The sequence below is a fragment of the Gossypium arboreum genome, chromosome 3, assembly GCF_025698485.1.
Source record: "Gossypium arboreum isolate Shixiya-1 chromosome 3, ASM2569848v2, whole genome shotgun sequence".
In the NCBI taxonomy this organism is placed as follows: Eukaryota; Viridiplantae; Streptophyta; class Magnoliopsida; order Malvales; family Malvaceae; genus Gossypium; species Gossypium arboreum.
In genome coordinates this window covers 65,642,397-65,657,805 of record NC_069072.1, presented here as the reverse complement: position 1 = coordinate 65,657,805, position 15,409 = coordinate 65,642,397, and the positions used below count along the sequence as shown (strand labels likewise).

At 32.3% G+C, this 15,409-nt stretch overlaps 1 protein-coding gene across 1 annotated transcript; it reads left to right on the top strand.

The window, feature by feature from the left end:
- Positions 1-2,435: 2,435 nt before the first annotated feature.
- On the top strand, positions 2,436-9,096 carry LOC108475570 (high mobility group B protein 15-like). Its single transcript, XM_053026168.1, has 7 exons — positions 2,436-2,644; positions 3,866-4,077; positions 5,830-5,908; positions 6,723-6,885; positions 6,969-7,088; positions 7,831-8,234; positions 8,334-9,096. The coding sequence occupies exons 2-7, from the start codon at positions 3,908-3,910 to the stop codon at positions 8,727-8,729; spliced, it is 1,332 nt and encodes a 443-aa protein (XP_052882128.1). The 5' UTR covers positions 2,436-2,644; positions 3,866-3,907; the 3' UTR covers positions 8,730-9,096.
- Positions 9,097-15,409: the final 6,313 nt, after the last annotated feature.

Genomic DNA, 15,409 nt, shown 5'->3' with positions numbered 1-15,409 from the left:
GGAAAACAGCTAAATTGTTCATCATGATTTAAGTAATATAATTCGTTTGCGATGAAAGAAGAGCAACCAGCATGTTTAAACTCCTGCAATTCTTTAAAGTTCATCCAAGGTTTAACCCACTTTGGCCTCATAAAGTTTCTTTTTGCCGACGTCGATAGTTTCTACCATCAAATGGTGAAGCGTCCCAACCACCACTTGCTTTCACAATCTCACAAACTCGACCATCGCATTTTCTTTCTTGTTGTGCTTATTGACGAGAATATTTTACTTGGAATTCTTTTGGGTTTCACTGTACTTCTCAGAAATCATTCGTATTTCTTTCATATTTTCATAAATCCACAACTCTTATTTTTTCCTAGACTTATCATGGGTCGGACCACCTGGTCCGCTCAAAATGTGGGAGGGTTTGAGTAAAAATATAAGCTCGAAAAATAGATTTGGACAAAAAAATAAGGCCCGTTTAAAAAATAGGTCGGGTCGTTTAAAAAAAATTTTACTTTTTGAATATTATTTTTCTTATTGTTTTTTCCTTATTTTGCTACAATTTTACTATTATGTTGTTACTATTTTATTATTATTGTTTAGATATTGTATAAAACTTATTTTATTTTTAATTTTGTTATTATTTTAAAGGCATTTGTTAATTTTGTTATTATTTTAGAGGTATTTGCTTGTTAAGTTGTATTTATTTTAGTGTTATTTAAGTCTACATATTTTTTAAAATTTATTTTCAATTTGTTAGGAAATATTTATTTTGATATTTTTAGTATTTTTATATATTATATATATTTAAAAATTATATAAAAATAATATAAAAAATTAATACGAGCGGGCTGGGTCGGGCTTGGGCAAAATTTTAGGCCTATTTTTCGGGCCGGGTCAGGCTCATGCCTAGTAAATGGGCCTGAACTTTTAGTTGAGCCCAGCCTGAACCTGGCCCGGCCTATGATCACCTCTATTTTTTCCTATTTAAAATTTATAAACTCGTCAGTCTTCATTTAAAATTTGAAAACATATCTATATACAGGTTTTTTTGTTTCAACGTAAAAGTTTTTATTGAAAATATTTTGAACTTTTTTCAATGTTTGTTTCATGTAAAATAGATGGTCAACGTAAAAAAGTTTCTAGTCGTAAAATATCTTATCAAAAAAAATTTTTTTCCGTAAGACATTTTTCAAACTGATAAGGCTCTGTTCACAGTAACACCCCAATACCTGACCCGAACATCGAGTCAAAGCACCAAGATGTTACGTTCTCTAATACATTCTTCACTTATCAAATATTTTTTTATAAGCTTTCATAATTTATCAATTTAGTCCTTTTTTTATCGTAAAAAAATCAATTTTTACTAATTAATCATATTAAATCAATTTTTTTGTTACACTTTAATCACATAATTCATCTAAAAATCTGGTTTCAAAGATCGAATTTCTATGTATTTCACTTCTATTATTCCATCCACATATTTTCTCAAGTTTAACAATTTAATCATTGTCATCATAAAATTCCATATTTTTCCACAATTTTACTTTTACAATACTTTATACATATTTTATCATCTCATAACACATTCATTAAACTTTTATCATAATTTTTATTCATATATTAAATTATTTCATACTTAAACTTTTGTACATTTTTCAATTTAGTCCCTATTATCATGTAGTACATTTTTCAATTTAGTCCCTATTATCATGTAATTTATTTTTCACCATATAAGCACTTTAATCAAATAATTCATTATAATATCTTATTTCACATAACAAATTTTCATGCATATCATTTATCTAGTTTCAATTATAAATTTCATAAAGTTTACAATTTAATCCTTAACATCATGAAAATTAATTATTTACTATAATTTCATCTTAATATCACTTTGTTATCAATTCACTACTTATTATAAATCTCAAATGTATGTTTGTTTAATTGAAAACAACTTTTATAAAATATTTTCGAAATCACAAACAATAAAAATATTTTATATAGATTCATCCAAATATTAGAAAATATTAACTTTTTCAGAAAAATAAATATTTTTAAAATTTTAAGTTTTGAATGGTGCCTAAAATTTATAATTTTCGAGTAAACGCTATTAGATTAAATTATTTATATTAAATATATTAAACAAACACTAAAAATACAATTATACTATTGAAGCAAGGAGCTTGCTTATGAATGATAAGATTTATACGCTTTGTTTTTTGCCATCAGATTTATGATCCTTATTCTTCTAATTTTTGAAGGAAGGAATTCTTATTCAATATTAACTATAAGTATTTAATATGCACTTTTTAGTTTTCTCCGTAAGCTAAATACCAAAACTACCATCAGAGTATAGCTCAAGTGGGGGCAAAATAAGGGTGTATTTTGTCTTTTGACATGTGGGTTAATTTAATTTTCTCTCACGAGTATCACCACGAATCAACAATGAAAGAAAATTATAATAAAATATTTATGATTTCAAAATTTACGTATTAACCTTTAAAAATAATTAAAAAAAGGAAACAATAAATACTATTAATTACCTTATTTTTTGAACATATAATTACCCTTATTTTTGGGTTATAATTAAGGGTTATAGTTTTAAACTTCTTCTTTAATTTCATTTCATTTTTCCCATTCTTTCTCTCTCATTTCTAAGGTAAGTTTTTTTTTTAATTATTTTGCTTATCGTTTTATTTCTTCATCTGGGATTTCTATTCTTTATGCTTTATTTAATTAATTTTATTTGGAAACATTAACTATTTATAAAATAAAGAATATAAATACATAAACAAACATCATTAAAAAGAAAAATAAAATAAACAAAATATAGTTATGAAACAGTGCTTTGCATTTTTAATAGTTGGGAAAAAGAAGTAATTTTTTTCTTTGATTTCTTGGAAATTCAAGGTTAATGCTTTAATGGGTTGTTTAAGCACTGGTAAGATTTTGTCTCTTTTGGAGTTATACCTCATTCTTTCTGATTAATTTTGTTCTAAGATGGATGCCATTGAAGGGCACTACAGTTTTATAAGAATCCATTATCCATGTATCTTGTAAAAGTTTGATCTGAAACAGTGTCAGATGAAAGAGACAGGCAAAAAAAGTTGACATTGTTAGATGAATATATGAATGCATATAATATATATATATATATATATATATATATATATGTCTATGACATATATATATCTCCATTTGTAAAGTACCCAAACCCAATCGATATCAATGTATCTTTAGAATGTCAGGAGGAATGAAAACTCTGCGTTCTGATAAGAAATGAGAATTATTTTTCCCTTTTTGGGTATTTATTGATGTGGTACGGGTGTCCCCTTTTTCTAGACTGTAGAGTTTAGACATAAGAGTATATAAGAGAAAAGTTTGGAACTTTTGGTGATTCTTTTGCTGTGCTGTTTCATTCAAATCCTAATTTATGGCTGTTATAGACATTCTGTACAGCTTGATTTTGTTGAATTTTGTACCTCTCCTTTGTTACTGGGGAGTTATTATATTATATCAACTGAGGTTGTTCATATTCTCATCTGCTGTTACCTGCAGGTTATGGTCTCATTTTTTTAAAACAAATATTCATTTTTTATATTCTATTTAATGAGGTTTTTTTTTTTTTTCCTTGACATTGGTATGCCTTAATTTCTATATTTTCTCTTTTTGGATTGTCTTTTTTTTATTTTTTTGGCTTGGCGGGGCTTCTTTGACTTCCTTTCTTGCTTATAAGCATGCTTTTTTAATTCAAATGTACAGTGTTTCTGTATATTTTCAGCTCTTTTTATTTTGTTTGCTACTCTTTTTCGCTTTCATTATAAGTCTATAAAGCTGGAAAAAGAGACAGTTAATGGTTGATTTCTTGGTGGGTGAGCAGTGAAGGACTGGTCAAGGTTGGAATATTAAGAAAGAATTAGCAATGGCATCAACTTCTTTTGCAAAGCAGACTGTAATGCCTATGAAAGAACCATCATCTAATTACAATCCATATCCTCCACCTCTTGCAAGATATGAAGATGTTGCAGCTTGTCCAAAGCTTTTTCTCTCTACTTTGGAGAAGCTCCATGCTACTATGGGAACTAAGTTCATGTAAGTTTCTTCATTTCAATAGCAGCAATGTTAGGCTGCTATTTTGTGGTTTCGATGCTTTCCCCTGTCAGGTTTTTTTACTGATAAATGCAATGTGACCGAAAATGTGATAAAAGTCTGTCTCTTGATGGCTTTGCTTCCTAAGTTTACTTGAAAGTATGAAATAGCATTTATATGCCCTTATATGTCAACAAGTATATCTGATATCCAATGCTCTATCCAGATTCCATATAATTTATTTCCTGTTATGTACATCATTATATGTATACATATACACTTTGATCTTGTTTATTTTATTGTTCATGAATAAGTTACTATGTTGGTGGTGTAAGATTAGACACCAGCAATTTTTTTACGGTATTAATCTGTCTATATTCACCCCAAGTAACCATTAAAGCATTCATTATGTTTGTAACTGTGGAAAATGCAACATGACCGTAAAAGTGTTACATCCTGTCTCTTGATGCTTTTTGTTTCCTAAGTCTGCATATAGTATGCAGTAGCATTTAAATTTCCATTTATGTCTACTTGAATATCTAATGCTTACATCCGATTCTACTATCTAGATTCCCAGATACATTTATTTCTGTTATGTACAGCATTATATATACACACACACTTTATGATCCTTCTTTATCATTGAATAAGTTACTATGTTGGTGTAGGATTATAGACCAGCAAATGTTTTACAGCATTACGTCTTTGGTTTATAATTGCAGGATAACTTATTTACTCTCTTTTGTAATTAAAAACTGTGTTCTATGCTTCTGGTTAGAGATTGTCTAGCCTACATTGGAAGAAAATGTGGCATGCTATGTAACTTGGACTTGGGTGTTAGTGTGAGATATGGGTATGCTTAATTTTTCTAAGTTTTCCCATGTATTTGGAGGGCCATGTTCCCATGCCTATGTCTGAAAATGTGTTAGACACGAGTGCCAGATATGGGTACTTCAAAATAATGAAGAGTTGGAGCAACATAGGTGACATGTTCCTTAACTGATGATGCTTGCTAAGGTCTTGTGTTATTGCTGAGGAATAGTCACTTGAGCAGTAATTACATTTTTAGTACATTAATATCTGGGATTTGATATCAAGTCATCCGTTCTTGGCAGTTTCTTTAGAACCTTAACTTATGATAGAACCATGATTTTAGTTGTATTTTGCTCTTATCTTATCGTTCAAAAACTATGTAAAGGTCTAGTGACACATTTTTTTTGTTTTGCCCGTAGAGAACAGCGCATATTCTTTGAATTACAATTTAAGTTTCTACTATTCTTCTTAATATTGGGGAAAATTATTGCTGGACACTTATTTTTCCTCCCTCTTCAGACTCGGGTTCGGTTTTCTTTTCAGGTTTTCCAAAGTGTTCATTGGAATTGGTTATAGAAGTGGAGAGAAAAAGACCTCCATCTGCACATGTATAGTTCTTTATTTTCTGACTGAATGCATACCAAGTTGAGTATGCTTTTTGGTAGTTTTAAGCTAGAATGATTTTTTTCTTTTTAACAGTTGTGGAAATGGAAACTGAAATACCTTGTGGCTCTTCTCGAAAACAGCCTTTATTTTTAGATATTGGTAGTTTTAAGCTAGGTGTCTCTGTCTTTGTGATTTGATGCTGGCATGAGCATAGTTCCCCTTATGCTTGTTTTGTTGATACATTGTCCGTAGAATTATATATTTTCGACAGTATGTTCTTAATCGTACTTCTCAATCTAAATTTTAATAATTTCTTCTTACTCTAATCCAATATAGGATACCCATCATTGGAGGAAAGGAGTTGGATTTGCACAAACTTTTTGTCGAGGTAACATCTCGTGGTGGCATCGAGAAGGTAAGGTGATATACACCTAATTGTTCTGAGTTTCTTTCCTCCTCGTCTAGTGTTGTTGAGATCCTCAAACAGTTAACAAATTCCATATGTGTTCAATGTTGCCACTTACATTATGCCAAATCCAGTTCATACACGAGAGACTCTTTTGACCAGCGTGTCAAGGGTGCAAGGTGCACTTTAAATGCTAGAACCCTGACATTGCCTCAGGCTTGAGACGAAAAAATATGCTTGCCTGAGTGATGTAAAACGCAATATATGTATGTGTAAGAGTTTTTTGTGTGTATATATGCATATAAAGCTTAAGATATATAGTAAACTCTAAAGTCTGGTCTAGTTTATCTACAAAACCTGCATTTCCTTTATTGGTCAATAATCAATATGCATGAAATCCTTATGGTTAATGCTTGTTGTTGAATGCTCAAATATTGAGAAGTATAGAGTTTGTTAGTATCCCTTTCTTACTAGTAAAGGCATAAAAAATGAAAAAAGGTGAAAAAAAGTTAACGAGAACTTCAATCAGGCGGGCTTTTTTTATGCCTATTGCCTTTGGAAAAACTGAGTCTAGGCACATCAGCCATGCACCTGATCTAATGAGCCTCACTTGAATGGGTCTGAAGCACTCTTATTGTAACACTAAGGCACAGGCACAACTAGGTGCACGCTTTGACAACACTGCTTTTGACTAGTCTGACTGGTGCCATCTTCTTTGAAAAATATTGGTCGCAGTTATATTTTGAAATCATTTGCTAACTCAAGACTCCAAGATCTATAAAATGTAATGCCACTAATCATGTGTCAAATCCTGAGCTTGCAGATTATAAAAGAGCGAAGATGGAAGGAAGTGACTGCGATTTTCAACTTCCCGTCAACTGCTACAAATGCATCTTTTGTGCTTCGGAAATACTATCTTTCGCTGCTTCATCACTATGAGCAAATCTACTTCTTTAAAGCCCGTGGTTGGGTCCCTGTTTCTTCTGGTATGCAAATTGAGAACTCAACTCTTCTCAAATAGATGTCAGTGTACTGTTCTTAATATTATATGATGATCTGCTTTATGCAGATCCCTTCAGGAGCCAATCCATTACACAGATTCATACTCAAGGACCCATACGGCCAGTCATTGATGTTCATGCAGCCGCCGTCCAGCAACCAAGAGTAAATATTGCCGATTCACCTGCAGGTGCCTTCAAAGTTTTCCATTTTGAATGATACCATATTATTTTCTCTCCGTAATGCTGGTGATCGTTTCCCTTTCCTCGCTCTCTCTTCCCTTCTGTTCCATAAACGATCTGTGCATTCTCAACTGTTCTTTCATTGATCAAATATATCGGAAATGGATTTTATTAAATTTTTCAATGTTTTTTTACTCCATCGACTGGAAGTCATTGGTTACTTTGCAGCAGCTATCTAGTGAATATATTGTAGATAATTTGGTGTTCTGTTCGTAGATTTGGCTATTTTAAAACTTATATGAGTTTATATTATTATTTGGATGAGTGAGTGTCGGATAAGGTATGTGTTTGAGACGGTTATGTTCAAAGTTTCTTCTCATGTATTTGGTGTTATTCAAGTTTCTGTTCTTGAATCTAGGTGTGTGTTAGATAGGGTATGTGATTGACACGGTTATGTTCTATTTTTCATTTTCCATTTTTTCATGTATTTGGTGGGACCTTGGAGGATGATATCCCCATACTCATGTCTGTATGAGTGCTAGGCACAGGTATTTTAAGAAAAAGTAATGAGTTGGAGCAACATAGATTCAAGTAACAAATATGTTTTTCAGCAATTATATAAGATTCATACTTCTACTCATAATATTTGCAGTTATTTGTTTATTTTTCACATAATGCCATTGTAATTCTCTATCCTTGTACAGTGTCATGATTTTGTCCATTATGATAATGTGTTTTAGCTTATTACAGCAGCAAGGCAATCAACAACTGCAGGCTCTCCGGTGATTGGTGTCATTGACGGTAAATTTGAGAGTGGCTATCTTGTCACAGTCACTATTGGCTCAGAGAAGCTAAAAGGTGTCCTTTATCAGGCTTCAGATGATGCAGCACCTGAAGTGCCACACTGCTATGGTGCATTTTCCAGCCAGAGTGTGACTCCACATGCTACATCAGGTGTCCAACGCAGAAGACGCCGGAAAAAATCCGAGATAAAACGGAGGGATCCCGCTCATCCAAAACCAAACAGGAGTGGATATAATTTCTTTTTTGCTGAGCAACATGCTAGATTGAAACCACTTCACCCTGGACAAGACCGAGAAATCAGTAGAATGATTGGTGAACAATGGAACAAGTTAACCGAACCTGAAAAATCTGTAAGAGCTATGTTGTATTCCATAATACCACTCTGTTCTCTCTTTTACAATCTGTTTCTTAACTCGTATTGTTTTTATGGTCTTTTATCCTACATTCAGGTTTATCAGGAAAAAGCTCTCGAAGATAAAGAACGATATCGAGTTGAGATGGAGGATTATAGGGAAAAATTAAGGACCGGTCAAGTTTTAGGCAATGCACTCCCACTACCACAACAAGTTCCCGAGATGGATGTCGGAATGGCTGAAGCAGATATGAAGCTTGATGAAACTGAAGGTGGTGAGTCCCCTCAAACCCCGGAAAATGATAGCAGCTCTGATGGAAGTGATTTTGAAGATGATAAAACTGCAGATAAGGATTTAGATATCGAAGAATCTCAATTTGCTGGTGTAGTGGGTGATGTTGATGCAGATATTTCAGTCGAGGAAGCAGCCGAGTTATCAAAGGTGGATGATAATGTTGGACATAATAGTCAGGTTGAGAAGTTCAGTATTTGAAGATGAAGAAAAGAACCAATGCCATGTGAAGAACACTAAAATCTGCTTGGGATTAAGTTGAATATTGTGGCAAATGAAGCAATAGATGCATTTAGAGATGGTAATTCATTTTTTTTTTTAGTTTTTTTTTCTTCGTCTATGTTATTCTGGCTCATTACTTTTCTTGCAATACATGTACGCATTATCCATGTTCAACACATATTTTGATATCGGTTCGGGGATATGGCCCTTCAAGGTCCTCCCAAAAATACAGAATACCTTGGGAAAAATTTACACATATCCATGTAAGATATGTGCTTGTATCCGACGTTGACGCTCGAGTTAGAGTAACTTGGCCTTTCTTTTAATATATAAAAGTTTAGTCTTACTCGCGTTAGAAGATTTTATTTTCTTAGGTTTAATGGGATGTTTTATTTTTGTCAATGTTCTTGTATCGAACATAGAGCAGGCGTAACCTGAGTACATAAAAATTGCATCCACATTTCTACAATTGGAAACATAATAGTTTGATTAAAAGAAGTTGGGGAATATCGGTACCTGGTTGGTGCTTCCATTCACCCCTACCTTCAGTTAAATAATTTACAATGTTATCCATATCTATGTATGTCAAATCAGTATTATCAATAAAATATACTCAAAGTATGGTGCATTGTAAAATTCACAAATTTCTTTAGGGGTGACGCGCACCTCTTTACCCCTAACTGTTATAGTTTCCCAAATAGCATTATAGGGTCTCTAACATTCCTGGTCCCTAAATGATGCATAAAATTCTTGTACTATAAGGACAACAACGGGTTCTTTTGGGGTTACGCCAAAGTGCTCTCACCTATGATATTGGACCAATGCCCAATTCTCTTTACACAAGATCATCAATGGTTTGAAACCCTTCTCTTGTATGAATGTTTTCCCTTGTACTGCTAGAAAAAAAAAATTTGACGTTCGGGATCGATAAATTAGAGGGATTTATGTCCACCGGTGCTTCTTGTTCATTAGTTCTTTTAGCTTTTCTAGGAGGTATTTTTCTAATGCGTTTAACTAGAGTAACTAATTATCAAGGAAGATATTTCAAAAACAAGCAATGCAATGGAAATAAGAAAGGAACCCTTAACCTTGTTGAATGTTGTTCCTATTCGTTTGTTGCAAATTCCTCGTTTATGTGGCGCCTTATACCTACACAAGAGAAGAGCAAAAGAAAATGAAAGGAAAAAATTACAGCATAAGTAAAGAAATATGAGGCGTTAATAAGGGTTTTATGGTTAAAAGGTTTCTAAGAGAGGGTTTGGAGTTTGAGAGGGTTTAGTATTAGTTTTAGAAGTGTTTTAATTAAACTAAAAGTGTTATTTTAGTTTAAAAAATGGGTAAAATAGTGGGTTACCTGGTGGGTGACCCCTCTAAATGTGTGGATGTTTAGAGTTAAAATCATGCAAATAAATATATATAAATTAAATGCAATATCTATAATCGAACAAGTTAATTTGTAATATAAATTTGTGTTACAATAGAATATTGATAAATATTCCAAGACTCATACTCAAAGAATTGCAGATTTGAAAATTTTATTATTAAATTAATTACGTAAAAGAATTACTAATCTAATTGAGTCCCAAATTAGTAATATGAACCAAATTAAAATATTAGTTAAACTAATTAAATTACTTAAACTAAAATTAACCTAATTGAATTAATTAATCTAAAATAACCTAATGAAATTAATTAGTCTAAGGTAACTAATAGAATTTCCTATTACTAGTGTCGATGATGTGAGTTCTCGATCTATTTTCAATTAAATCACTAATTATTAATTAAGTCGGTAATTACCCTCGATTGAGTTATTTACCACTTTTAGCTAAGAATACCCTCTCGGCCTCATCTTCATTAAGGATTACCACCTAAGTCACCCTCTCGATTTCTTCCTAAGCATATATGCATACCTTCTCCATCTCACCACTTGGCACAAATATACTCGACAAGATACCCTCTCAGTCTCACCTGTCTAGATATTCTATTAGGGGCGTCACTCCCTAATATACTAAGTACTCTTGAATAAACACTCAAATTTAGACAAATAATTACTTAATTAATAAATTAAATCCATAACTGAAACATTTCAGATTAAAATAAACACAAGATTTATTAAGATATTCATACAAACGTTAATTGGCCAAAGAAACGAAATAAAAATAAAATAATAAAATTTTTCATTGATAATTAATTGAGGTTCAGTACCGAAGCAATTCCCACTCACAATCATCTTCACATCGGAACAAAAAGAATTTTGACTAAGCGAACATAAATAAATTACAAAGAAAAATAAAAAACTATTTAATTGTCTAGCTATCAACAACCAACTAACAACACCCTCTAATGAGGTTATAAGGGTGTATATATAGGCAAAATCTACGACAACATTAAGGTAATTTATTCTTAAAATATTGTCACACCTCAAAATAGGGCCTAGGAGTTTTAGGGGTATTTTAGGAATTTTTGTCTATATGAGCTCAGAATTTCATAAGGTTGGTACTCGATAATGTTTGCGACAATGGTTTTCATAAAGTTAAGTTAATTTTTGGATACGAGTTTTAAATATCCTTAGTTTTGGAAAAAATACTGAATTGTAACAGGGTCAAAATTGAGAGTTCTTATTAAGCAAATTGCCCAGAATTTTAAAACCAAGCTAAAAACCCCCATTCCTAGCTTGTTTCACGAAAAAACTTTGCTCTCTTATTGCTTGTGTCATTTTTTATCTCTCAAGTCCTCTTCATTGATTTTGGTTGCTAAATATTCTCCCTTTTGATTTCTATCATTTTTCAAGTAATTAATCTTAAAAATATTTCAAGAAATCACCAAAAAATCTCACCAAATTCATTATCTTCCTCAAGTGTGGGTTTTCTTGAATTCACATCAAATCTTTGTTTTTCTCCCGTTGAAAGTAACCAATCATTTTCCTATTAGTTTTAAATGTTATTTAGTTCTTTACATTGAATTTTTAGCCGTTAAGTCACATGTTTTGATTAAAAGCCGAAAATTGGATCTTTAATGGTGAATTTCGAGTTTGTGGATAAAAACTTGATTTTAAAGTTTTTTCAATTATTTTTAACCTAATTAGAAGCTTTCTAAAGTAACTTTGAAGTTTCGTCAAGGATTTCTCGGGTTTTAATGAATTTTCGTTGAAAGGGCCAAAACTTGTCGAAAAATTTTGATACCTTAAAACACATTGTTTTGTGTAGTTTAAAGGTTGGGAATTAGCCGTAGATGAATAGAATTCGTTTCATGCGAAAAGATTAAGTGTTGGCTAAGTTATTCAAATTTTAAGTTTGTTGTGTTCATGGTTTTGGTTAGAAAAGAGTGTAGCTTAAGCTTGTGTGTGGTTTTTTGAGGTGAGTTATTGACTGATTGTTGACTGAATATATGTGTGGTTGTTTTGTTTAAGTGTCGGAGTCGATACAACCTTTAACGAATAGAGATAAGGGGAAATGGAAGCTTGTCTAAGCTTTTGGTTTTCCGAAAAAAGTGAATATTCCGGTGAGTATTTTGGAATAGTTGCTCGTAAGTGATTCGTTGTGTATTTGGAAATTTAGAGGTAGCCTAAACCCTTCTCTAAGTTTTGAGTGTTATGCTAAATTTGTGATGGATATATTTGTGAATTGTGATAAAAAGAATTATGATGCGATGAAATATGAACACTTGTGATGACTATTGTGACGGTAAATATGAGGGTATGTTGTTCATGCCATATGGCAGTGTGTATAATGTGTTAATGATATGATCAGTAAGTGGTATTTGATTACATTATGGATATTTTGGCCTTGTAATTTAATGAGACCATTGGATATAGTTGACATGCCATAGGATTATGAATACTCACTTATATGTGTTGTAATATATGGGGCATTTAGATCCAAGGACAATTTTGGAGAGATAAGAGAACGTGAATTAAGCTCAATTCATTAGGATACAAATGTGTGATGTCTTGGAGAGCGCTAGCTATATATGCATCGCTTATGGGATAAGTTTTACTCTACAAGTTTATGTGTGGTGTGTTGGAGATCTGTGTATCTAATGAGTGGCGATAGAGTCTACTTTATGTTTCATAATCTCAAGAGCCAAATTATCATACATTGTGATTATATGTGCTTATATGTGATTAATACATGTCGAAATATATATATGCCTACATGCACGTATAAATAATGTGTAGAAAAATGCATGGAATATGACTAGATATGTGAATTATGGCATTTAGTTAATGATGTTTTGGAAATATGTTGTATGTTGTTTGGTTGATGCATGTGTAGTGGTTACTCTAGGCAGTTACTGAGCTTGTTAAGCTCACTCACTCCATTTTATCCTTTGCAGAGTAGTTATGTTCCCGGTGTGAGCAGTGTGACTATTGAGGGATTGATCCAAGCCATTCTTTACTCATTATAGCAGGTGTTTTGTTTATTCTAGTTCTAGGGAATAAAAAGGCAATATGATAGACATTTTTATTGGTTTTGTTAAGATGCATTTGGGATTATTTGCATATTGTGTAAGTTTGGAATCTTGTAAACTTGGACATGGTGTTTGGTTTATTGTTTAGATATTTTGGTCCTTACATGACTAGGTGAATGAAGCATGATGTTTAGAGACTAAGTTTGAATTTTTTAAATGCTCTTATATGATGAATTTTTGTAACCTAAAGCAAAAGTATCGATATTAAAGCTTTTAAAAAGATACCTCTGTATTTTCGAAAGTGCAAGGAGTCAGAATACCATTTTGGTATCTATATCTTGGCTCGAGTATTGATATTTGGGGTGTAATTATTGATACCTTATGAAAGGTACCAATAATTTTTGATGTTTTGAAATTGGCAAGAAACAGAATGCTAATTTGGTATCGATTATCTAGGTGGTATTGATACTATTTAAAGAAAATATTGATACCAAAGAGGCGGTATCGATACCTACGTAACATTTTCGATAAAATTTGATAAATGGTCCTAATACTTGATTTATGCCTACTCTATGGTTGTTTGTTGTATGTTAGTATGACTAAATATTAATTTGACCCTGCATGACTTATTATTCATATATATGTTACTGTAACAATAAAAAAATGCATGTATATCAAACATGACAATAATAACAAAAACAATGTGAGATGGTGGTATGGCATCTCGATATTTGATTTGACATCTAGGTCGAGTATGGGGTGTTACAAATACCATTAATTTAATAAAAAAATTACAGCTTTTAAAATTTTGTTCATGCAGCTATTGACGTCAGCAATTTGTCACGGTGATGTCGTGACGCCAAGATCCCCACGTCACGACGTCAACCCTATTTTCAGCCTTTGATGCTTCGAAGATCAGTGTCGTAACGCTGGATGTTGATGTCACAACACGGCCACTTTTCCTTGCATACTTAAGCCCAAATTAATGTCTTACACACTCAAATAACCCATTAGTCATACCCAAGGCCCGAGTTCGCCTTACGAGTCCTCAAAACACTAAAAATTGTGTAAAAATGCTTATTTTACATAAATTAACCTATGAAAATAAAAACTGAAAATGAAATAAAAACATATAAAAAAAATTATAAAAACAAGCTCATTAAGTGCAAAAAAGTCCTTGATATGCGACAATAATTGTGGCAGATTAGCGGGTTGTATAGCTGGTCAGGCTAACCCTATAATTTTTTACAGCAATGTCGTGACACAAAGGTTTCATGTCGCGACACCCCTATTAGTGTCCTAATGTTGTGACATCGAGGTCGTATGTTGTGACACATTGAATTTTTTTGAATTTTGAGGTTACTGTCTATGGTGTTGTGACAAAGAGGTTCCTTGTCGCGACATCTAGTCGAATTACTCGATTTATTAAGTCTGTGGTCGATGTTACGACACCAACCCTATTTTTATCCTAGTTTCTTGATTTCAAGTAGTTTGGGTACATTTTTACCTTATATCTAAATGACATAAACTAAATCCTAAGCTACCTATTAATCCTAGTCCTATTTGAGTTTATCAAAAATTAAATTTACAATAAATTACAACAAAATTACTATAATGTCTATTGTCACATATGGTTGCCGAATTCATCCATCAGCTCAGTTAGTCTATACGTGGACACTTCATCTATCGATTGTTTGTCTGTATTGGTTTAGCTTCCATCATGCCATTTCACCTTGTTTTTTTTGTCCCACTCTTTAGCCTTACTTTTTCGACCTATATCAATCACATAATACACTCTTTCCGGATCAAGGTCATTAGGGAAATTTATAGATATCTCATAACATGCCTTCCCTAAATTCTCCTTATGGTCTTCATTTTGTAGGTGACTACATTTGAAAGTTTCAGTCTCACCATTGATTTTCATGATTAACTCATTGTTTTCTATGTCCATGGTGGACATAGATATAGCTAAGAAGGGTTTCTTTAAAAAAATATGGATATCATAGTCTTCTTCAAAATTTAAAATTACAAAATCTACCGGGATGATGAAATTGTGCACCTTAACCAACCATATCTTTGAGCACCCCTTTCAGTTGTATCGAAGATCTGTCAGCTAACTGCAATGTGATATGGGTATTTTTGTGCTTCTATAACCCAAGTTTCTTATATATTGATAAGGGCATTAGGTTGATATTGGCTCTTAGGTTGCATAGGACGTTGCTAAAGTGTATGTTCCCTATCTCTATTGG